Source organism: Danio rerio, chromosome 8, assembly GCF_049306965.1.
Source record: "Danio rerio strain Tuebingen ecotype United States chromosome 8, GRCz12tu, whole genome shotgun sequence".
Taxonomy (NCBI): domain Eukaryota; kingdom Metazoa; phylum Chordata; class Actinopteri; order Cypriniformes; family Danionidae; genus Danio; species Danio rerio.
This window is the reverse complement of record NC_133183.1, coordinates 5386603-5412020: the sequence shown is the minus strand read 5'-3', so window position 1 is coordinate 5412020 and position 25418 is coordinate 5386603. Positions and strand designations below refer to the sequence as shown.

Here is a 25418-nt window from a genome sequence, read left to right as displayed (position 1 = left end):
TTGCTGACATGGCACTAAATAAAAAATACATTACATTACATTACATCCACGTAGGATTAAGGCAGTTCTGAAGGGAAAAGGGGGCCCAACCCACTACTACTGAGGTGTACCTAATAAAGTGGCCGGTGAGTGTAGATTACAGGCTTTGTGAGACCATAATAGTGACGCTGCGTTCATTTCATGTATCATATAATGCTGTTGGGAATGTGTGTAAACAATTAATGATTGTGTAATTTCTCTGCCACTAATATAATTAATTGTTCCCGAACACTCCACCCCAAACAGAAATTGTTTTGCGTTAAGCTGCTGATCTCTCTTAGTGTTTATTTCGCAATGATGGCTAACTGGCTGCACATTATCTCATAATTGTTTTCTGTTGTTAATGCATTCCTTCTCAGCTTTCAATGCGAGTGCATTCAGTCCAGACTGAGAGAAAACAATATAATTGACAGATATTACATAACCCAGAATATTCCTTCACCATTCCATGCACAAAGAGTCGGGCAGCTGGGCTTGTTGGTTGCTCAGTGCTGATTCATCAGTTGATATCTGTGACAGTCACTTATTCACCAGAGTAAAAGAGTGTGACGCTCTCTGTGTGCCTGTGAAAGAGGGAGTGTGTTGTGTGTGACAAGAAGTGATGTGTGTGTGTGTTTGTGTTTGACACTGTGTGTGACTGCAGGCCAGCTAGTGAAGCAACACTGCTGTCGTAAGAGCAAAGCATACAATGTGGGTCTTCAGATGGAGAGAAAAGAGGAAGGAGATTGAGAGAATGTTGTGACCGTTCAAGTGTTGTTTTTTTCAGCACAAATCGGTGGAGCTCAGCAGAATGCGGTCTTGACTTGTGTTTAAGAGTTGGATGTTTTAGTATTATCGCAGGGATACTGCTCAGGGCCTTTGAATGTGTTTTTTTTTTTTTAGAAATAGGGGCATCGCAGGGATGTGAATATTTCATATTTACAGTTGAAGTCAATTATTAGCCCCCCTGTAAATATTTTGCCCCATTTTCTGTTTAAGCTAGGGACAGAACTGATTTCTTTTGTATTTGCCATGATGACAGTACATAACATTTTACTAGATTCTAGTATTCAGCTTAAAGTGACATTTAAAAGCTTAACTAGGTTGATTAGGCTTTAAATGGCTTTAAAAAATTAAACACTGCTTTTATTCGAGCGAAAATAAAACAAATAAGACTTTCTCCAGACGGAAAATATTATAGGAAATACTGTGAAAAACTCCTTATTCTGTTAAACATCATTTGGGAAATGTTTGAAGAGGAAAAACTAATTACAGGAGGGTGAAAAATTGTATATTTTAATTGTATCTGTATATGCATATTCACAATCTTCAACTTTATATGTATGCAAGTTGCATCGATCTGAGAAAAATATGGACTTATGGATTAAGGAATATTTGTAACTAATTTCTTGATTTTTAAATAAATGTAGTTATTAATTTATTTATTCATGAAGTAATTTGTGAGCTAGTGTTTTTGGTGACCACGTAAATAAGAAGCAAAACAGAAACTGTGTTCTAACCAAAATTGCAACAATTTTCTAACACAATGTTCGAACACAAACTTTTTATGCTGTTTAAATATTCATATTAACATAGACAATTCACATATTTTTTTTCTTTTTACAGTAAAATAATGTAATTACAATGGTAATATTTGTTTTAGTTTTTCCATTTCCTAAAATAAAATTATATAAAACACTCCATAATTTTTTCTGTTAATATTTTTACAATTAATTGTATAGTATAATTAATCCAATATAAAAATTACAAAAATATTTTTACCATATATTAGTTTTATTTTTTATAATTCAATAAAAATAATTATTTTATTACATTTTTTTGTATTATTATTATTATTATTGTTATTTTTTGATTTTACTGAATGTATTGCTGGTGTTGTAAAGGACCCATTTAGGGGCTAAAAACATTACTTAAAATATTATCCTCCCAGGGCCTGATTGTCCACATACGTGGACGGCACATTTTAGTTCTTAAGTGGCTATTTAAAATACTTTGAATGTTTTATATTTTGTTACAGACATACAGTGTCATCTTTCAATTGTTTTGCAGCATATGACATGTATAAAACCCTATTTTTAACTGTCCAAAATGGGAAAAAAATTTGGTTTTACTCTCTGATATTCAAAGCTAGTTCAAGCAAAAATGTAGACGTTAAATGTGCGTAAAAAAAACCATAAAAAAACGACTGAAAAATAAATCGGGAAAAAACACATTCATGTAAATTCAGACCACGAGTCCACATATATAGACATAATTTTTTTCTAAAAGCACATCGAATTAAAAGATTATACATGTAAAAACACCTTAGGCCTTACGATGTTTCCAGCGCTTTATCACATTACATTCACAGACTTTCAGAGGCTCCGGAATCAGTGCGGTTACGTCATCAAATTTTGACAACGCTGATTTGACAAAGGAACGCTCGTCACTTGTCTCTCCGGACAAACCAGACATGATACATGGATGCATTGTCCCTCCTCCATGCCCAGATTGGTTCAAACTCGCTCTATCTTAACCAATAAGCATAGGTTTCGCTTTGTGAACCAACAATCAGCTATTTGAACAACACGGAATGAGAGATAGGCTGCACATTTAAAAAAAAATTTTTTTGCATGAAATAATTCTCATACTAAGTACTTTTGCATGCACAACAGCACAAAAACATGACAAAACAGTGACACAGCAAAGACGAAGTGCTGCTCTTGCTGTTTTCAAAGGACGCAAATGAAGGTTGGGCTGTTTGTCTGCATTGCACGCGAACCATATCCATATCCACAGACAACCATATACATGCTACCCACAAATCAGGCTAGGGTAACCCCACTGCTAAAGAAACCCAACCTGGACCATACGCTACTTGAAAACTACAGACCAGTATCCCTGCTTCCATTCATGGCCAAGATTCTGGAGAAAGTAGTGTTCAATCAAGTCCTGGACTTTCTTACTCAAAACAATCTCATGGACAACAAGCAATCCGGCTTTAAGAAAGGCCACTCAACTGAGACTGCCCTGCTCTCGGTCGTGGAGGATCTCAGACTGGCTAAAGCAGACTCTAAATCATCAGTCCTCATTTTGCTGGACTTGTCAGCCGCTTTTGACACTGTCAACCACCAGATCCTGCTATCTACGCTCGAGTCACTGGGCGTTGCGGGCACTGTTATACAATGGTTCAGATCTTACCTCACTGACAGATCATTCAGGGTGTCTTGGAGGGGTGAGGTGTCCAACCTACAGCATCTAAACACTGGGGTACCTCAAGGCTCTGTTCTTGGGCCACTTCTCTTCTCCATCTACACATCATCTCTAGGACCAGTCATCCAGAGACATGGATTCTCCTACCACTGCTATGCTGATGATACCCAGCTATACCTCTCTTTTCATCCTGATGATCCCTCGGTTCCAGCTCGCATTTCAGCCTGCCTGTTGGATATTTCACACTGGATGAAAGATCATCATCTTCAGCTGAACCTCACAAAAACGGAAATGCTTGTAGTTTCTGCCAACTCGACTCTACACCATAACTTTTCAATCCAGATGAACGGGGCAACCATTACTGCATCCAAAATGGTGAAAAGCCTTGGAGTAACGATTGATGACCAACTAAACTTCTCTGACCACATCTCTAGAACTGCTCGATCGTGCAGATTCACACTCTATAACATCAGAAAGATCCGACCCTTCTTATCTGAACATGCAGCTCAACTCCTTGTTCAAGCTCTTGTTCTCTCCAAACTGGATTACTGTAACTCTCTACTAGCTGGGCTTCCAGCTAACTCTATCAAGCCTCTTCAACTGCTCCAGAATGCAGCAGCACGAGTGGTCTTCAATGAACCTAAACGAGCACATGTCACTCCGCTGCTACTCCGTTTGCACTGGCTGCCAGTTGCTGCTCGCATCAAACTCAAAGCTCTGATGTTTGCCTACAAAGTGACTTCTGGCCTTGCTCCTTCTTATCTGCTCTCGCTTCTGCAGATCTATGTGCCCTCCAGAAACTTGCGTTCTGTGAATGAACGTCGCCTCGTGGTTCCATCCCAAAGGGGGAAGAAATCACTTTCGCGAACGCTCACGCTCAATCTGCCCAGTTGGTGGAATGAACTCCCTAACTGCATCAGAACAGCAGAGTCACTCGCTACTTTCAAGAAACGACTAAAAACTCAACTATTTAGTCTCCACTACACTTCCTAATCTGTAATTGCCTCTCTGAATATCACACTAACTGTACAAAAAAAAAAAAAAAAAAAACTAATACTACTAATACTTCCCTTCTTAGACTTTACAGACCTGAAACTTGCTTATAGCACTTATTCATTGTTGCTCTTGGTTGTGTAAATTGCTTCCTTGTCCTCATTTGTAAGTCGCTTTGGATAAAAGCGTCTGCTAAATGACTAAATGTAAATGTAAATGCTGGCACATAAAACCTAAGGATGGTCCATATTGAATCTAGTTTAGTTATGTTACTATTTATAGTAAAGTAAATATTTATATCTATTTTATTTACTGAGGATTTGCACCATGTTTATTTGGACTTTGACGCATTATTTATTATTTTCTTATTTTCTTATTTTATATTTGTTCATTAAAAGTGGTGTTGTTTATGGTAACTAAATATATATTATTTAGAAAAAGTCAAATTTGCTTCAGTGTTCTGTTATTTTGTAACATTTTTTTCTGTTTAGTTCATTCCCAGAACTTTTGGGCAATTACATTGTCAGTAAATAAATGCATTTTTTCCCCCCCATTGAAAAATGCCATTGAATAACATTGAAATAAATTGCTATAACTTGCTCAGGGAAAGGTGGATGTAGACAAAATTTATTTTGGAAGTATAAAACATCATAATATGTATTTCTAAAGAAAGAAAAACAAACTTCAAAAGGTTTTGTTTGTAATAACTAGAAAATGCCACTTTTTTAAAAATCGTTTCTGGAAAATTCTGGAATATTTTCTGTCTTCATATGTTTTTGGACCAAAAAAAGTTTTAGACTGGACCTTTAAATGATACAGATTGAAACTTCAGGTTCTCCTGTTTAAAATAATATATGACACTTGAGTCTGACTGCTAAAATAAAAATAAAACTGCTTTAAAAAATAATAATAATAATTATAGTCCCATTAGGTGCCCACAAAATACCTCTTGGTCTTTAAGGGTTAAATCAATAAATTTTTTTTTGTTGCAATTATAAAAAAAAAATCTAAGAACTATCGGATTAAATTCTACTACAAGAATAGTTGCCATTTTTTACAAAATTTTTTTTGAAACGTTGTTACTGAGACATTGAAATATATATTTTTTATTTTAATACATTGAAAAACTTAAATAAATATTACCATTATAATAACATAATTTTAGTGTAAAAATAAAACTGTAATTATTTTAAAACCTAATTAATATTAATAATATTTGCATTTACAGAACAATAATAAAGTTAAACTGCCAACATTTATAACCATCTAAATTTTTATTATTTCAATTTGTGTATATATATTAATGCTCAAAAAAATCCATCATTAATGCGTATCAGTTCCAATAACACAAATGTGTTTCGATTTCCAACAAACACCTCAGGAATGTTTGAGTGTGGTCAGATTAGTATGCTGGATTTAAACCACAGCCCAGGAATGTGTGCATCACAGACCAGCCAAAAGCCAGCATTTATACGTCCACCTCGTGATCCTGTCCTCCCTCTGTTTCTCTCTCTTTCTCTGTGAACAGAATTGTTCGTGTGAGGTGTCAGTAAGTAACCGGAGATCGGTCCGTCTGTCTGCATGATGCTGCAGTTTTTGGGTTATTTGACTTTGGGTCAGATTTGACTTGCATGCGGTTAATGTGTGATCACGCACAACTTCCAGAGCTAAAGAGCAACTGCGTTTTTCAAGAGCACGGTTGCAGTAGCGTCCACATGCATAATCACACACTCTTGATTGAAGCTGATTTGGCATGCCCGACAGTTCCACACTTGAGCTGCAGAACAAAGAATGAGTTTGTATGAAATAAGCTGCAGACTCTAATCGCTAACGGTGTTTGTAAACCCTTAGTGCGTGTCTGAGTTTTCAGTGTGATGGACTCAGCAGGTTTTATGATTTAATTATTAGCTTCCGGATGGGTTAACTAATGTCGACTTCTGGTTTATATTGTCTGTGTGGTGTGCTGAGACTCACAGTGCTAATGATGGAAGATTAATATATGTGTGTGTGTTTGTGTGGAATCTGTCTCACTTTCTGTTTCTCTCTCTTAGGTTCCCCTACAGTTGATAGAATGTGTGGAGTGTCGGGACATGTTTCAACTGCACATCACCTGCAAAGACTGCAAGATCATCAGGTCTGTCTATCTATCTATCTATCTATCTATCTATCTATCTATCTATCTATCTATCTATCTATCTATCTATCTATCTATCTATCTATCTATCTATCTATCTATCTATCTATCTGTCTGTCTGTCTGTCTGTCTGTCTGTCTGTCTGTCTGTCTGTCTGTCTGTCTGTCTGTCTGTCTGTCTGTCTGTCTGTCTGTCTGTCTGTCTGTCTGTCTGTCTGTCTGTCCCCTATCTATCTATCTATCTATCTATCTATCTATCTATCTATCTATCTATCTATCTATCTATCTATCTGTCTGTCTGTCTGTCTGTCTGTCTGTCTGTCTGTCTGTCTGTCTGTCTGTCTGTCTGTCTGTCTGTCTGTCTGTCTGTCTGTCTGTCTGTCTGTCTGTCTGTCTGTCTGTCCCCTATCTATCTATCTATCTATCTATCTATCTATCTATCTATCTATCTATCTATCTATCTATCTATCTATCTATCTATCTATCTATCTATCTATCTGTCTGTCTATCTGTTTGTCTGTCTGTCTGTCTGTCTGTCTGTCCCCTATCTATCTATCTATCTATCTATCTATCTATCTATCTATCTATCTATCTATCTATCTATCTATCTATCTATCTATCTATCTATCTATCTATCTATCTGTTTGTCTATCTATCTATCTGTTTGTCTGTCTGTCTGTCTGTCTGTCCCCTATCTATCTATCTATCTATCTATCTATCTATCTATCTATCTATCTATCTATCTATCTATCTATCTATCTATCTATCTATCTATCTATCTATCTATCTATCTATCTATCTATTTATCTATCTATCTATCTGTCTGTCTGTCTGTCTGTCTGTCTGTCTGTCCCCTATCTATCTATCTATCTATCTATCTATCTATCTATCTATCTATCTATCTATCTATCTATCTATCTATCTATCTATCTATCTATCTATCTATCTATCTGTCTGTCTGTCTGTCTGTCTGTCTGTCTGTCTGTCTGTCTGTCTGTCTGTCTGTCTGTCTGTCTGTCCTCTATCTATCTGTCTGTCCGTCCGTCCGTCTATCTATTGCACCATGGTTCTATTCTTCTCTCTATGCGTCCTTCCCTTTTCTTTATATGTCCGTCTGTCAATACATCCATCTATCCATCTATACATCCGTCTGTCTTGTTTTTGTCTGTCTGTCTGTCTGTCTGTTTGTCTGTCTGTCTATACGTTTATTGTTCTATCTATCATTCTATTTTTCTATCTATTGTTATATTATTCTATTTTTTCCTTCTATCATTCTATCTGTCTGTCTGTTATTCTATTTTATTGTTCTTTCATTCAAACCTTCGTTTTATGAATTTATCTATGTTTTACTGTTCTATCATATCGTTCTATCTTTCTGTCGTTCTGTTTTTCTGTCATTCTATCGTTTTTTCTATCATTCTGTCTTTCTATCATTATATAATTTTATCTATCTTTAATGCATTCCATCCATTCATCCATCCATCCATTTCATCCATTCTATCCATCTATCGTTCGATCTGTCTGTATATCATTCTGTCTATTTATCGTCCTGTCACTCTTTTAAATTTTTCTAACGTTTAGTTGTTCTATCTATCATTCTATCGTTCTATTGTTTAATCATTCTATTGTTCAATCGTTCTGTTTATGTCGTTCAATCGTTTTATTGTTCAATCATACTATTTATGTTGTTCATCCATTCTATTTATCGCTCAGTTGTTTTATTTGTCGTTCAATCGTTCTATATATGTTCAATCATTCTATCTATATCAATAATAATTATCAATAATTCTATTTATGTTGTTTAACTGTTCTATCTATCGTTCTATTCTTCAATCGTTCTATGTTGTTCATTCGTTCTATCTATTGTTCAATTTAAGTCAGTCAATCTTTCTTTCTATCATTGAATTGTTCTATTGTTCAATCATTCTATTTATGTTGTTCAATCGTTCAATTGTTCTATTATTCAATTATTGTATTTATGTTGTTCAATCGTTTTATGGTTCAATTGTTCAATCATTCTATTTATGTTGTTCAATCGTTTAATTGTTCTATTATTCAATTATTGTATTTATGTTGTTCAATCGTTCTATGGTTCAATTGTTCAATCATTCTATTTATATTGTTCAATTGTTCTATTGTTCAATCATTCTATTTATGTTGTTCAATTGTTCTATCATTCAATCATTCTATTTATATTGTTTGATCGTTCTATCATTCAATTGTTTTATTGTTCAATCATTCTATTTATGTTGTTCAATTGTTCTATCGATCAATTGTTCTATTGTTCAATAATTCTATATATATTGTTCAATCGTTCAATTGTTCTATTGTTCAATAATTCTATTTATATTGTTCAATCGTTCAATTGTTTGATTGTTCAATCATTCTATTTATGTTGTTCAATCGTTCTAGCTATCGTTCAGTCATCCCATTTTTGTTGTTCTATCATTATATTTTTCGTTCAATTGTTCTATTGTTCTATCGTTCACATGTTATATCTTTGTCTTAGATTTTTTCTGTCTTTCAATCATTTTATTGTTCAATCGTTGTATTGGCCATCTCTCTTTTGTTCTATTATTCCATCAATGCATCTGTCCATTTGATATTTTAATTGACATAAATGCTTACTTTTAATGAACCAAGGATTTTGTGTAAGTTGCAGGTTTTTGCAGCTAATCCGTTGTGTTTAGCTGTTTGTGTATATTGTTTCAAGAAATGCACATACTCCTTGCAAATATAATTGATGATTGGAAAAAATTGTAATGTGTGTTTTGTTTAATGCAGGTGTCAGTTTTCCACGTTTGAGCAGTGTCAGGAGTGGCTGAAGAGGTTGACCGCCGCGGTCCGTCCCCCGTCCCGAATAGAGGAGCTCTTTTCCTTTGCCTTCCATGCGTGGTGTGTAGATCTTTACACAGGAGAGAAGGAGCAGCATGGAGATCTGTGTCGGCCAGGTACTGTCTGATGTCTGGTCAAACCTTGTCCGTGGGCTTCAGACTGACATTTAGATCCCTCATGAATACTTTTATCTTAGTTTTTTATTGCATAGCCAACTCCTAGTGAGCTTGACACTCTTGAAAGATAGACTTAGGCTACCGGTGTGTGTTTGTGTAATGTGTATTTATATAGCGCATTTATAGTGTATGGCCGTACACCCAAAGTTCTTTACAATTATAAGGGGAGGAGTGGGGGCTTTTCACACCCCCACCAGTGTGCAGCATCCACTTGGATGATGCGACAGCAGCCACAAAAAAAACGACTCCAATTTGGGGATGATTGTTAAGATAATGATTAAGAGCTGATGGGGGGGAATTGGCCGGGATACGGCTTACACCCCTAGTCTTTACGAGAAGTGCCATGGGATGTTTAATGACCGAGGAATCAAGACAACATTTTAGTGTCTCATCCGAAAGACGGCGCTCATTGACAGTATAGAGTCCCCTTCACTATACTAGGGCATTAGGAATCACAGACCGCAGGTTGAGCGCCCCTGCCAGCCTCACAAAACTTTCACTCTCAGTGAAATTGAATCAAATGAAACTACATTTTGACTGGTAGTGTATATATTTAAATTAATTGTTCTTCCTTTCCTGCAGGAATAGTGGAGGAACTATGACGTCACTTTTTAGGCTAATCGGCTGCTAGCATAAAACTGGTTCCCTCGTGAAAATCCCTATAGGATTTTCCCATAGGCTTTTCGAAGATTGCAAATAATAAGCTCTGTGTTCAAACACAGTTCATTACACTTACACGTTTTGTCCAGCTGGATAATCCTCATACAAAAATACAACTTGGAGAACTTTTGGATCTTAAATGAAAACGCAAGAGTTAAAAAGCTAACATTAGGCTATAAACGGACTACAGTGCCCTCGGGGCACTCGTCTGTAACGTCAGCCCCACCCTGCTACAGACAACTTATCAAGCTTATTTTTAGAAATAATGTCCATGACAAAGAGTTAATCTCTCTGTTTATTATATTATAATCCACGCTATATATTATAAACAAATAAATATGCAAAAAAAAAACATAGACCCATGTGCCCTTTGGATAGTTTTACGTGGGAAATACATCTGTTTTGCTTTGCGGTTGTTCTAAAAGTTTTTAAACTGCGTGTATAAATCTGCCTATAAAGTATTTTCATCAGACATATTTTAATAAGTGTATCGCTCGAGCACACAGCCTGCTTACCATAATAGATGACAGAAATGAGGCGTGAGGAGGAACAAATCTATCAAATGGCTGCAAGTTCCATCATCATGGACACAGAGCAACATTCAATATTCCTTTTATGTCACGACGTACAGCGAAAAGCAGCTCATACCGTCACATCTGCTATACGTTTTATGGAGGAGTGTAAATATTGCAGTTATGACTGAGTAAAATGTGTTCAGATGAAGAAAATAAGACGAAAAATCACTTGATCACGTTAAAATGACAGTTAATATGTCTGTATTACACATTTATTCACACGTTTGCATTACTGAGGGCAAGAGAGAGACAGGCTGCACTGGTGAGCAGTATCTTTATAATATCGTTTAATTAAAATAAATGATCAACAAATGAATCTGTCCCGACAGCCTTTACATGTGAAGGCATTATCTATACACAATCTGAATTCTTAATTAGAAAAACACAAAAAACTATAAAATACTATTCATGAAAATACCTAAATAACAGACAAATCCAAATGCCCAACACAAGCGAGCTGCGCTCCAGACCAGATCAGCTCGATGACGTTTAATGTCTCCGACACCACCTGTAGTTCCATTTAGCATCTTCATAGCAGCCGTCTTTTTTAAGAAGCATGGCCGAATTAAAAATTCAAAAGTGTGCTGTAACTGATGTGTTTTATGTCGTAGAACAAAACGTGAAAATATCTTGAATTTGTGTTTGCCACGGACCTTATTTAAGCGATTTTACTGAAACCCCATTCAAAAAACCCACTGACTTTTTGACGAGGGAACCGGAAGTGCTAAAATGCTAACTCCCTTCCGGGTTTTTGCATACAAGTTGACGTCATAGTTCCTCCACTCTATGATCATGCTCTCTCTGTCTTTCAGGTGATCACGTGATGTCCCGTTTCCATAATGAAGTAGAGCGGATGGGCTTCGACACTCAAAACGCCTGGAGGGTCTCTGAGATCAACAATAAGTACAAGTGAGTGTTTCTCTTTCAAACACAAGCGCTCTGTGACTAAACCAGCAGTTCCCAATCCTGGTCTTCGCAGCTCCCTGCTATGCATATTTTGCATGTTTCTCTTACTGCTTCAGAGGTTTGTTCCATTTCACCGTAAGTGCCTTGTGGAGTGCACATCACAGGTTATTCTGCCATGATTCCAGTTTGAATGCTTGTTCAATTCAAAGGGTAACAACTTCTATGATTACCACATGATTACAGTTAACTAAACCTTCATGCTTCTGCAATAATTGAAATTGCAAGTAATGCAAGTATTTTAATTATTTTATTTTAATAAAATGAATGAAATGAAAGTGAATTTTAAGATCAGCCGATTTGCTGTGTGGCGTGGGTAGAGAGCAACTAACACTGTGTATTAGGGCTGAACGATTGATCGAAATTGAAATTGAATCACAGTCTCGGTGTATTTGATAATTGACTAATATACCAAGCCTGATTCCCGCGGATTGGCAGAGCTCCGTGTTTTACTGCATGCACAAGAGATGAAGGAAGAACTGACACACATGTAAATGTTCAAAAAAAATTTAAAAATCTAAATATTAAAAACTTTCAAGGATTTAACGTGCTGATGATGCTGTTAACGCTTTAACCACCATTTAACCATAATCATTACCAACAATATATTTTTAGAATGGTCTAAGACTTCTGAATGCATATATTACCACATTTTTGTTTTGTTTTGTTATGTTGTGTTATTGTATGTTGGAAGAGTAATAGATTTAAACACATTTAATGTCATCCTACAGCCTGTGGGACCTTTTACGGTTACATTTTTTAACTGTAATAGTGTAGTCTAAACCTAAAGCAATCATGACTAACCGTATATAATTAAAAAGCTTAAAATTCAGATTTTCCATATATGGTGATGGAATTTTCATAGATATGACTGAACAAAAGGTATTTATTCATTTGCAACACGGATACTCATCCGAGTCGTAAAGCATTACTTTGCTACAGCAATCCACATGTAAAATTTAGTTTAAATGTTTTCAGACGCTAAATTCAAATGATATGCTGCTGAACTGCCCATACTACTTTAGAGTTGTTTGTCTACTTTACAAATACTGTCAAAAGTATGAAAAAAAAAAACAGTTCATATTCCTCATAACATAGGGGGCGCCCTTGTATGGTCATCAATGTAAACTGAATGTCGTCTGGTGGTCATGTTTGGAACTGCGGCCACACAGAATCGTACTGAAAGCTCTTTTTTTGAGATGTCAGCTTCAGATTTGGAATATAATTTTTCAGATGTTAAGCTTTGATTTATATGTCAATTTTAGGCTAAAACATGTTTTGCAAAATAAAAATGTTCATTCATTCATTCATTTTCTTGTCGGCTTAGTCCCTTTACTTATCCAAGGTCGCCACAGAGGAATGAACCGCCAACTTATCCAGCAAGTTTTGCCCTTCCAGCCGCAACCCATCTCTGGGAAACATCCACACACACATTCGCACACACACACATACACTACGGACAATTTAGCTTACTCAATTCACCTGTACCACATGTCTTTGGACTGTGGGGGAAACCGGAGCACCCGGAGGAAACCCACGCGAAGGCAGGGAGAACATGCAAACTCCACACAGAAACGCCAACTGAGCCGAGGTTCGAACCAGTGACCCAGTGACCTTCTTGCTGTGAAGCGATAGCACTACCTACTGCGCCACTGCCTCACCAATACAAATGTTATGTAATATAATATAAAGGCACATAACTTTCATTTTATTTTACTTCTTGAACTGTTTTCACTTTAGCTACAATCTGACATCTGTCGTCTTTAAAACAAGACCAAGCTTAAATCTATGCATCAAAATCTTGAAGACTGACATTCATTAAGCGAAACATGTCATTTCCATGTCTATGTTCAAATAATTGGGGTGACAGTTAAAGGGTTAAACGCGTCATAACAGTCTTGTGAAAAGGGTCCTTTGGATCAGGGGTGGCCATGAGGACCAGTATTGAGAAACCAATGTTTTAAACCATCCTATACACTCAACCCTGTTCTACTCAGTGTAGAGATGACTGTAGACAGGCATCAGTCAGTCCAGTGTCCTGCTCTGACCTCACTGTGTCCTCTTCTCGCCCTCTGCTCTGCCAGGTTGTGTTCCAGCTATCCTCAGCTGCTGCTGGTGCCAGCCTGGATTACTGATAAGGAGCTGGAGAATGTGGCGGCCTTTCGCTCCTGGAAGAGGATTCCAGCCGTGGTTTACAGGTTAGTCATTTAAATCTGATCATTTAATGCGGGGAGAATGAACTGTGCACTTGATGCACTTTTGACTTGGTATTTAGGGTGTTGCTCTTCTCAAATGCGCAGATAGCATCTTTTTATTACTATCATATTGTCTGCTTTTTTAAAAATATTGCATGTGTTTGTAGTTTAACTGCTCTGAGTAGCTTTTACTTTAAGGGTTTTTTTAACACCTGTTTTACTTAGTTTTCCCTCATGGTGCAGTTCTTTGAACAGGTGTGAATGTAGCAATCGCAGTCAAGTGCTTCTTGAAGTGGTGGTCTTGGTATGCTTTCAAACGAACCCCAGAGCGGGTTGTTTGTGGTGAAAACAGGATCTGAACTATAAAAGACCCAACCAGAAAATGTTTGTTGACAGCGCTTTACCAACAATTTTAAACAGAAAGAGAGAGGGAAAAACATTACCTGATGGATCGTTAGTAATCTTTCCAGAAGATGACCATGTCGCCGTTTAGCTGGATTAATTCACGCCTCCTCCTGAAGTGACGTGTGGCAGCTGCTAAAGCTGCTCTAAAACAAGCTGTGAACAAATGTCAAACTTCTCCATCAGAGATGAGACCTTTTATTAACAATTATATTTTAAACAAATGGCAAGAGGAGTGGGATACTCTGGAAAACAATAAATTACACGAAATCCAACCTGAAATTACACACAGAGGTATAAGACATTTTAAGAAACGAGCTGATCAAGTAATGTTTACCAGATGTCGTATTGGACATACAAGATTAACACATAACTTTTTACTCAAAGATGAAGACCCTATCCAATGTTTGCACTGTATAACCCCATGGACAGTAAAACACATTTTATTGGACTGCCCTGCCCTGCTTTTAATCACTCCAGAAAGACTTTTTTTGATGAGAAATCTCTTAAGGACATTTTTAACAAACTGACACCAGAAAAAGTATTAGAATTTTTAACATGTATTAACCAGAAAAATATTATTTAAACTGTATATTAAATTATTTATTTTTTACTGTTGATGTTTGTTAATTACTGAAATGCTCTTGCCATGAAAATAGCCTTAGTAGCTGACATGGCAATAAATAAATAATGAATGAATGAATGAAGTGACGTTTGATGCGCCTTCGCCGTTTGCAATGCTTTAAAACATTGTTTTCCAGCCGCACTTCATTCTCAAAATGTATAGTTTGTCTTAAGTAATGTATACAAACTATATAGTATACGTTACTATAACCAGGGATACAGTCAGCCAGTGCAGTCGGTTTATTTACTTGCGGGAGTTTAATTGGCATTTTCCCACACGTTAATTCTGACCAATCAAAAAGCAGTTTAGGAAATACGTTCAATAACATTTAGCCAATGAGTGATGTGGATTTTGTCACATGACTGCATTTGTGAGCATTGTGGGGTTTGAAAAGGACCAAAAAACGGCTGAAAAATGCTACAATGTATCATTTATTGCCGTTGGTCCGGACCAAATGAACCGAACCACAGATGTGAAAGCACCTTAAGGGTTTGGTTTGGTTAAATGAACTAGAGTTCGTTTTCCCTCTTGGTGCGGTTCGTTTGAGCAGATGTGAATGTAGCAATCGTATTCGAGCGAGCACCAGAAGTGGACCAAAAAAGTGTACCGAGACCACGAACCCTGGAGCGGTTCATTTGTGGTGAGAATATGATCTGAACTAAAACAGACCCAACCGCAAAAAGTACTGCACCTTTTTGGACTAATCTAGCTGCCGTAGTCTGATGCACTGTACAATCTTATGGGGTGTGGAGGAAAGATATTTGTTGACAGCGCTTTACAAACAGTTTTAAACCGAGAGAGAGGAAAAAACCTTACCTGATGGATCATTGGTAATATTTACGGAAGTTGACCATTTCGCAGTTTAGCTAAATTAATTCCTGCCTCCTCCTGAAGTGAATGCCCAAGCGTTTGCAATGCATTGTTTTCCAGCCGCAGCCGCACTTGATTCTTAAAACGTATAGTTTGTCAAAAGTGATGTATAAAAACTATATAGTATACATTACTATGACCAGGAATACAGTCAGCCAGCGCAGTTGTCCCTCCATAGTAAAAAGCGACATTTTGTGCCGGTTTACTTACTTGCGGAAGTTTCATTGGCATTTTCCCACACGTTAATTCTGACCAATCAAAAAGCAGTTTATGAAAAACGTTCAATAACATTTAGCCAATGAGTGATGTGGATTTTGTCACATGACTGCAATTTGGTTCTTTTCAACTGGTTCGGATCAAAGTAATCAGTGTGGTGTGAAAAGGACCCAAAAACGGCAGAAAAATGCTACAATGTACCTGCCTTGTTTAGTTTGAAGAATAGAGTTTGTTTTCCGTCTTGGTGCAGTTCATTTGGCCGGGTGTGAATGCAGCAGTCGTAGTCGAGTGCGCACCAAAAGTGGACCAAAAAAGCGTACCGAGACCTCCTTGAAGAGGTGGTCTTGGTACGCTTTCAAACGAACCCTGGAGCGGTTCGTTTGTGGTGAGAATATGATCCCAACTAAAACAGAAACAGCGGCAAAACGTACTGCACCTTTTGTGTCTAATCTAGCTGCCATAGTCCGATGCGCTGTCCAATCTTAAGGGGTGTGGAGGAAAAATATTTGTTGACAGCGCTTTACAAACAGTTTTAAACAGAGAGAGGGAAAAAACATTACCTGATGGATCATTGGTAATATTTCCGGAAGTTGACCATTTCGCAGTTTAGCTAAATTCATTCACACCTCCTCCTGAAGTGAATTCCCTTGCGCCTTCGCTGTTTGCAATGTATTAAAGATTGTTTGTAGCCGCAGCCGCTCTTCATTCTCGAAGTGTATGGTTTGTCTAAAGTGATGTATACAAACTATGTAGCAGTTGTTACTATGTCCAGGGATACAATCAGCCAGCGCAGTTGTCCCTTCATGGTAAAAAGCCACATTTTGGGTCTGCCACTTTGTTAACTTGCGGGAGTTTCACTGGCATTTTCCCACAAGTTTTTTCTGACCAATCGAAAAGCAGTTTAGAAAATACGTTCAATAACGTCTGGCCAATGAGTAATGTGGATTTTGTCACATGACTGCAGTTTCATTTCAGCTGCATGTTCAGGGAAAAAATATAGTGTTGTTTTTATTTAACATTTTCCATACTTTAGATGAGATGTCCAGCACGTGAACCTCTTTATTTTCCAGGCATCAGAGCACCGGGGCAGTGATCGCTCGCTGTGGTCAGCCTGAAGTCAGCTGGTGGGGCTGGAGGAACGCAGACGATGAGCATCTGGTGCAGTCCATCGCCAGAGCCTGTGCCGTTGACAGCAGCTCCTGTAAAGGCGTCTCTAATGGCTCCCTGTCCCGCGAGTATACTAATGGAGCCGACCTTTCAGATGTGGACTTCGGTCAGTACTGTTTAGTCATTGGCTGCATTCAAAGGAATAGTTCACCAAAACATGAAATTTAACTCACTATTTGCTTACCTTGAAGTGGTTTTAAACCTTGTTAAATATCTTTCTGCTGTTGAACACAAGAGAAGATACTGCTGGAAACCTGTAATCATTGACCTCCACAGTAGGAAAAACAAATACTATGGAAGTCAATGGTTTTTAGCATTCTTCAAAATATCTTCTTTTGTGTTAAACAGAAGAAAGATACTCATACTGGTTTGAAACAAGTAAAGAAAAAGTTTTAGATGAAATGTCCCTTTAATTGTTTACAGATCTCAATAGTAGTTGCAGATCACGGTATTGATTAAAACACACACACACACACACACACACACAAACACACAAACACACAAACACACACACACACAATGTTAATCCTAAAAGATCACACTTTGCATATGCAGTATGTCACTTGATTTTTTTTGCAGATTTCAGTCGCAGTTGATTCAAACAAACACACAATGTTAATCTTAAATGATCACATTTTGCATATGCTTATTAAACCTTTGGCTATCAGAGTGCAAATCTGTGTTTGAATAGGAGAGAGCAGTCATGTACGGGTAATAAACCACTGCAGGCTTTAGTCCTTTCAACCAGTTTTATTATTTCTGGGTTATAATGATAAAGATGATCAAGATTTGTATTATTGTATCATTGGTGCTAGCACATCAGTTGATATCTGTTTTTTATGATCATAAACAATAATGCTATTATTCATTATGTATATAAAGGGTGCCGGGAGTCTCAAAACGTTTTGAAATGTCTTGTATTTCAAAAACAAAACTTTAAAAGTCATTGACTAACATATTGTGTTGTGAGTCTTAAATCGTTTATAAACAGGTTTTAATTTTCTGATGTCCATGTAAGGCAAACATTCATCCAATCACCTACAATCCATCTCCATAAAACTTTGAACAAAACTCTATTCATAACTCTATTTATTTTGACACTTTATTTAAAATATGTGGCTAAGAAATAACAAATTTTAAATTTTTTAATGAAATAAAAATTTTTTTTGCTGGCATTTCAAAATAATCCTTAGCATTGAGCCCAGAATAAGTCTGAAATGTAATTCATAATGGTCTTAAAGGTCCCGTGAAGTACTTTGAAAAATGCATTTTTATTCGTTGTTTGATCCATTTAGGCGGAAGTGACAAAGTACAAGCTTTACATGTTTATATCAGTTGTATATCCTCTAAATGCAAATTTTGTCACTGTTTTGGAGCACACTAGCTTATAGATATCTTAAAAACTAGCAATACTGATACTAACATCTAAAAAACTTGATTTTAATTTCATGGGACCTTTAAGAATGTGTAGGGGGCTTTCACACCTGTAGATCGATGTTCCCAAAACAGGGATTAAAACAATGTTGCACTTTGTTCTTGGTGTGGTTGGCTTTCACACAGCAAATTTTAAACAGAATAGCTAAAACAAGTCATGTGCGAGCTGCACTTTAATTTTGAATGGTGACACCCACAGACATCTTTACCAAATAGCTATAAATCTCAGGTGGGATAGAATTAGGCATTACAGGCTTTACATTATAGAGAGAATGGAGAAAAATAACAGATAGACCAAGACTGAAATTCAGTCAATTTTCCTGGCAAATAAACATCTTTCGTTAATATTTCAGCATGCTTTCACTTTCGTATTTGACATGAAACACACATTTACCGGTTGGAGTGACATCCTGCCCTACTCATAATTCTCTCTTCATATAGCCGTATACAGTATATGCCTATTACATATCCATAATACTCTGTGATATACTGTAGCCTGGTTCGGTTCGTGTTGCTTTCTCACTACAATCTATCCGCTCCAGAGTTCGGTTTTAATCGAGCCGAGACCACCTCATTCAGGTGACCTCGGACCATTTGGTTTGGCGCGGATCCGAGCTTGATTGCTGGATTCACATATGCCAAATGAACCCCGCTAACTGGGGAAATGCGCCAGGTTCCAGAACAAAAGTCCAGGTGTGAAAGCACCCTTAAAGTCTTCATTTCGGCTTAAAATTTAATACAGAAACCCTGTATATAAAGTATAACCCTCTAGTGAATATAAAGTATTATAAATATATATTTTTTATACATATTTTTAAACAATAGTTTTAATAACTAATTTCAAAAAACATATTTATTTTGTGTTTGCCATAATGACAGTGCATAATATTTAACTGGTAATTTTCCAAGATACTAGAATTTAGAGCTGCACGAAAATGGAAAAATAGGACATTGCAATATTTAGATTTTTTGCCATTCATATTGCAATATAGATATAATCTCATATTTGAAAAGATTTCATTCATGTAATTAGATTGGGATGATGAAGTCTTTTTCAATGAGTCTAACAGTATACATTTTAAAATAATGGGCCCTATCATACACCCGGCACAGTGTGGCGCAAGACGTGACGCAATAGTCTTTTGGTAGTTTCAGCTTGGCGCAAGAGTCGTTTTGAGGCGTTGCGCTACACTGTTTAAATAGCAAATGCATTAGCGCTCATTTGTGCGCCCATAGGCGTTCTGGTCTAAAAAGGAAGGCGTTCTGAGGCAGACCGCTGGCGCGTTGCTATTTTGAGAAACTATAATAGATTTTTCATTAGACCAAAACTAACCCGGTCTAAACTCCAGCGCAGAGTTGCGCCTCGCTTACGCACTGCTTAATACACACAAGAGAGCAATAGGCAAATATCTTTACATATGAAAAAATTTAAATATTAAGGATATATATAGGATATAATAAGAATAGATATAGGATATAAATATAAAGGATTAAAATATTACAAAACATATTATTTTCTAGCCTACATAAATATGAAAAATCACTGCTTTTATGTCTTCTTCATCTCAGGAGGCTTTTTCAGTTCATTCATAACAATTTGCTCTTGAATAATGTTATTATTATTAGCAGTATTATTTATTATATCCATATTTATATTTGTTTTATAAAAAACAAACTTAGATTTGCCCACCTGTCAGGTTTTAGACCATATGGGGCACAGCATGTGTTTTAGGATATAACTCAGGTTTTTGAGCACATTTTGCTATTATTATTCATTTATTCGTTTGCTGGAAATTAGAACTGAATTTAGAAATTTCTTTGAAACAAATCTTTTGTAATAATACAAAAGTATTTATTTATAGGCTAATTGATGTCTGTGCATAAAGGTTTCCCTATCCAAGAGCGAAAGTGAAAGTAGATCCTTTATCTCTCATTCTCACGCAGAAGATGCTCTGTTTAACTGATTTCTGTTAAAAACTGTCAACTGTTAACTGTTTGCTTGTAAAATGCTCATTTTTTCCACTTAGACTTTGCGTCCTGTAAATAGCGAATGCGCTGTTGGTGCGACGCAGCTGACTCTTAAAGGGAATGGGAGATGAGACTCTGATTGGTTTATTCTCAAAACACACCTATAACTCATTAAGAAAATAAACTCAACCCTTTTAGACCATGCGCCGAAGCGCAAGGCAGATTTCCCGTCCTTAAATTAGCAAAAACGCGTCCTGACACGCCCTGAAAGCATTTGCGCCTTTGCGCTTTACGAATAGACCGTCAAAATAGAGCCCAATATCTTTATCTTTTAGTCTTTAATAAATAATCTAATCCTGTGATGTGACTATTGCAGGACACGCACATTGCGATATCGATGCTCAAACAATATATTGTTTCGCCCTACTAGTATTCAGCGTAAAGTGCAATTTAAAGGCTTAACTTGCTTAATTTTATTGACTTGGGTTAATTAGGCAATTCATTGAGCAAAAGTAGTTTGTTCTATAGTCAATCAAGAAATTAAATAATAATTATTTATATTTATATAGTATTTGACATCAGTACTCATCTGCGCTTTTTTTTGTAGAATCGTCCATGACTAACAGCTCAGAGGTGGAGACATTGGCCATCCAACCCCGAAAGCTCCTGATTCTGGACGCCAGGTCATACGCTGCTGCCGTAGCCAACAGAGCCAAAGGAGGAGGCTGCGAATGCCCAGGTACTGTCTCACAGACTTAATATAAACATTCACATTAAAGTAGGATAGCGTCCTCATTAATAATGCTCTCCTCTGTAGAGTACTATCCCAACTGCGAGGTGGTGTTTATGGGTATGGCCAACATCCATTCCATCCGCAAGAGTTTCCAGTCTCTGCGTTTCCTCTGCACCCAGATGCCTGATCCAGCCAAGTGAGTCTTGCAGCGAACATCTGCTGTGGCCGTTTATTGGTTTTTGTTCTTTAATACATTGGTTCTTTCAAACTAATTAAAAAGAAAAAAAACTATAAAATATTGGATAAACATTTAGATTACAGGGCTCGAAATTGCGACCATTTTGGTCGCATATGCGCCCGAAAATTAATCTATGCGACCTCATAATATATATGGGAGCATTAGTGCGACTGCAGATAATGGTTGTAGTGCGACCTGTTTAGATCTTTTCTAAAAACGTGCTGAATCGCTCTTCCCTGCCGCTATATTGGTTTTTATAAGCTGTCAATCACTCATGGTATTCCGCTGTCAGATGACAGGGAAGGAGCTTTTATGACCACGGGAATTGCAAACGGCTGAAGAGTGAAAACTTAAAGCACACAGGTTTGCAAACCCCACCTAAAGGTGAGGCGCAGATGAGAGCGATCATGACATGTGATGAATATTGATCCGCCAGCTGAGATCAATCAAGTACGTGTTTTCGGAGAAGGCGCCCGAATCTCAATGCGTTGCATTCACTGCGTGTTCAGCGCAAATGTCCGCTAAAAGTCAAATCTAATACTGCACATATCATCGCCAAAGAAGCTCGCCTTTACTAAGTTTACACTGAAAATGCGGCTCATAACCAAGAGCGGTATTGCACCGGTGGTCATCGCAAAAATCCTGCTCTACCTGCTCATAAATTGGGCCGGCTGACTCGCCTGCTTTTCCACAAACACAGAAACATGAAAATCAGCTCAGACTGAACCTTTAAATTGACACAAACTGAAACCAAAAGTTTTAAAGAGTAATAGAAGTGAGACTTTACTTTCTTTCTTTTTTCTATTCTTTCTTGAGATGTATATGTTTTTATTTTTTATTTAGTTACTGATTACTGTTTTGCAGCTTTCAGCCTTGAATTGAATGATTTATTATAATCTTTTGTTTGTTTTGTAGCAGAAATATTATTTATCAAACTGACATGCATATATAAACAGCAGTACAAAATAAATATTTCTTACTGCAATGCTTCATTTTTAATTGATGCAAACTATACAATTATTTTTCATAATTCATTCAAGCACATTTAAGGCAGCATGATGATGAGAAATGTAATTCATTGTTACTATTATTGTCATTTTCATCATCATTAATATTTTATAATTCGACATTCATTTTGGAGTTTTTGCACACAAATATCAATGTCATCTCAGCATTAGTTATAGTTGTTTCTGGTTTTTGTTAGTCCTAATTGATGTTGTTTTAAAATACAATAAATCCCTTAAAATACAATTTGCAGCAATGCTCGATCATTTTTGGTGGGTGCTCCTAAATTTTTTCTGGTGCTCCTAAATTTTTTCTGGTGCTCTTAAATTTTTGAAGTTGGGAGCACCGGTGCTACCAAGTAAAAAAGTTAATTTCGAGCCCTGGATTAGGTTTTAGCAAGGGAACCATGTAAATTTGTAAAAATAACGTAAATAGCGTAAAAACTTGCTGGATAAGTTGGTGGTTCATTCCGCTATGGCGACCCCTGATTAATAAAGGGACTAAGCCGACAAGAAAATGAATTAATGAATGAATATATATCTATATATCTATATATATATATATATATATATATATATATATATATATATATATATATATATATATATATATATATAAATATATTTATTTATTTATTTATTTATTTATTTTTTCCGTTGTTTAAAGTAAATATTTAGGTTTAATAGTTTTGGTCTGCTTTTGAGAAGTCATGAGTTATAAATGTAAAGAAATTACAATTTAATTCGGTACTATTGGTTTGATACTAGTAATTCTTATTTTTTTTGCATCTATACAATGTATACAGTAATAAATTAAAACAAGATTTGTCATTTGTGTTTATTTTTATTAAATCAAAAAGAAATCAATAAAGTAAATTGTTTTATGAATGTGGTAACATTCCAAACCATGTTTTTGTGCATTTTCTGTTAGTAAAGAGAAGTTGCTAGTTAGATACATTATAGCTTTAGTTGAAAACTGTTAAGTTATATTTTATAAAGCTTTGATTCATCTGGCCATCGTCCATCGCCAGTGGCTGATAGATATCACAATGCTGAGCCGACATCTGGATATTCTGCCCCGCCCCGTCGCAACAACAACCTGCTTGTGAAAAATACACACTGCCCCGTTTACACTAATACAGCTTAGCTTTAAAATGGCATTTTAAAATGGTAATTTGCATGTAACTTGTCTTGATTTTTTTTATTTTATTTATGATTTGGTTATGGGTAAAACAAAGACCATGTGTGTCAGGTAGTTGAAACGGTAAGCTAAAAATAATAAATTCATTATGAGTTAATTCATTATTCATAAATACTTAATTCACTGCAGCCTACGACGACGATGCCATTATTTATCGTGATGTTTCACATTAGACGTTGTACGATGGCAAATTGGTCGACATCACCCAACCCTAATCTCAGCATCAAACCAGTCTTGTGTTGAATCTGACTTGACTCAGAGTGATTAAAGTGGACGGCCACTGTCGAATTCCTAACCTGTGCACTTCAAAGAACATTTAATACTTGTGCTTGTCTCAAACTCTTATAAGCACACCGTTTTTTTTTTTGTTTTTTTTTGTCTTTTCCGTGTATTGTTTTCTCCCTGGCAGCAGATCTGCCTGTAATCTTCAACATTGGCTCGTATTTGCTTCCTTTTCCATCCACACCATTTCCACTCATCCATTTGTTGTAAAGTCAACAGCAAGTCTTCTAGTTTCTTTCTCTCTTTCGTCAGCATGATAAACTCTAGCCAAGAGCTGTTTCTAGGCAACTGACATGAACTGTTCAGAGAAGAAAACATCTAATTCTCTGCGTTGATTATTCTGATTGTAAATGTCTCGCTGCATGAGGTAGCACCATTAATACAGAGGTGATTTCGAGTTCATGGTACTTTGGGAGCGATATTTTCTCTTCAACTTTTCTTGGCTAATGTCAGTTTTGCTGTATCAGACCATGCTGGAAAAAATTTGTGTCCCAAACACACTCATTAATTCACTAAATTTATTTTTTTTGTTAGAGAAACTGATGATCACAAAGCTGTTTTTGCTTAAAGGGTACCTTAAAGCATGGGTTCTCAACCCTTTTACTTTGAGGCCCACCTCCTTCTCTGATAATTTTTTAAAGGCCCAAACTGATTGTCTAAAGAAAATGCTTATTTTAAAGCTTCGTTTATTAGCAAAACATTTCTTTTGTCTTCTATTATTCTGTTATTTTTCTACATCGTTTTATAAAAAAAACCTGAACAATATATATATATATATATATATATATATATATATATATATATATATATATATATATATATATATTGTTACAACCTTTTTGATGTTAGCCTAGGGTAAAAGTAATAACATTTAAAAGGTGTGGTACTTTTACAAGATGATGGGTTAAAGCAAAAGACACAAACCACAAAACTGCCAACAAAAGTGATTTAATGTACAAAAAGTTAAATCAGAATAATGCACAAATATATATACAATAAGAAAAATATTTACAATAATAATAACGTAACAAATTAAACAAAGTATCAAACAAAATTAGGTCAACTCAAGAGTAAGGGGACGCTAGTGAAGCCAAATCAAAGAAATAAATATAACAAAACAATTCTAACTCATAAGTAAACCCCTTACTTCGCTAGAAACATGAAAAGAAAAGGAATAGAAAAATCTTCAGCACCGAGCACCGTAACCTTACCTATTCTGAACTAAAACAAAACAAATACATAAGTGGTATTCACTTCTTACCTGGTGTTTTAAACAATGGATTGACTACGTGTTTGTAGGATGGAAGTCGTACTACATCTTCCCTGGCCACCTTACCCTGAGGACAAAGTCATCTCTCAATATTATCTCTTTTGTTTTGCCAGGTAAGAGTTGTACCAAAAAGTGATAAATAAACAATCGAAAATAAAATGTACAGAAATCACAAAGTGGTTCAAAAATGGGCAGAAAATATACTAAATAATTTTATCCAAATGAAAGTTAAGCAAAAATAACGAAT

General features: G+C 36.2%; 2 protein-coding genes across 9 annotated transcripts in view; one reads left to right on the top strand and one right to left on the bottom strand.

The window, feature by feature from the left end:
* The window catches only part of gcn1 (GCN1 activator of EIF2AK4), a 779792-nt gene that overhangs the window by 296058 nt on the left and 458316 nt on the right, over positions 1 to 25418 (bottom strand). The gene's annotated exons all lie outside the window — the stretch shown is intronic.
* mtmr3 (myotubularin related protein 3) overlaps positions 1 to 25418 on the top strand; it is a 97303-nt gene that overhangs the window by 39151 nt on the left and 32734 nt on the right. For 5 of the 8 annotated variants that reach the window (XR_012383620.1, XR_012383621.1, XM_009303728.5 and 2 more), the window contains 7 exon segments: positions 6276 to 6358; positions 9142 to 9308; positions 11416 to 11512; positions 13651 to 13764; positions 16945 to 17147; positions 21051 to 21182; positions 21261 to 21372. Coding sequence is in view for 6 of the 8 variants with exons in the window: in XM_009303728.5 (XP_009302003.2) it covers positions 6276 to 6358; positions 9142 to 9308; positions 11416 to 11512; positions 13651 to 13764; positions 16945 to 17147; positions 21051 to 21182; positions 21261 to 21372 (908 nt within the window). In the remaining 2 variants the exon portion in view is untranslated. 8 annotated transcript variants of the gene reach the window in all.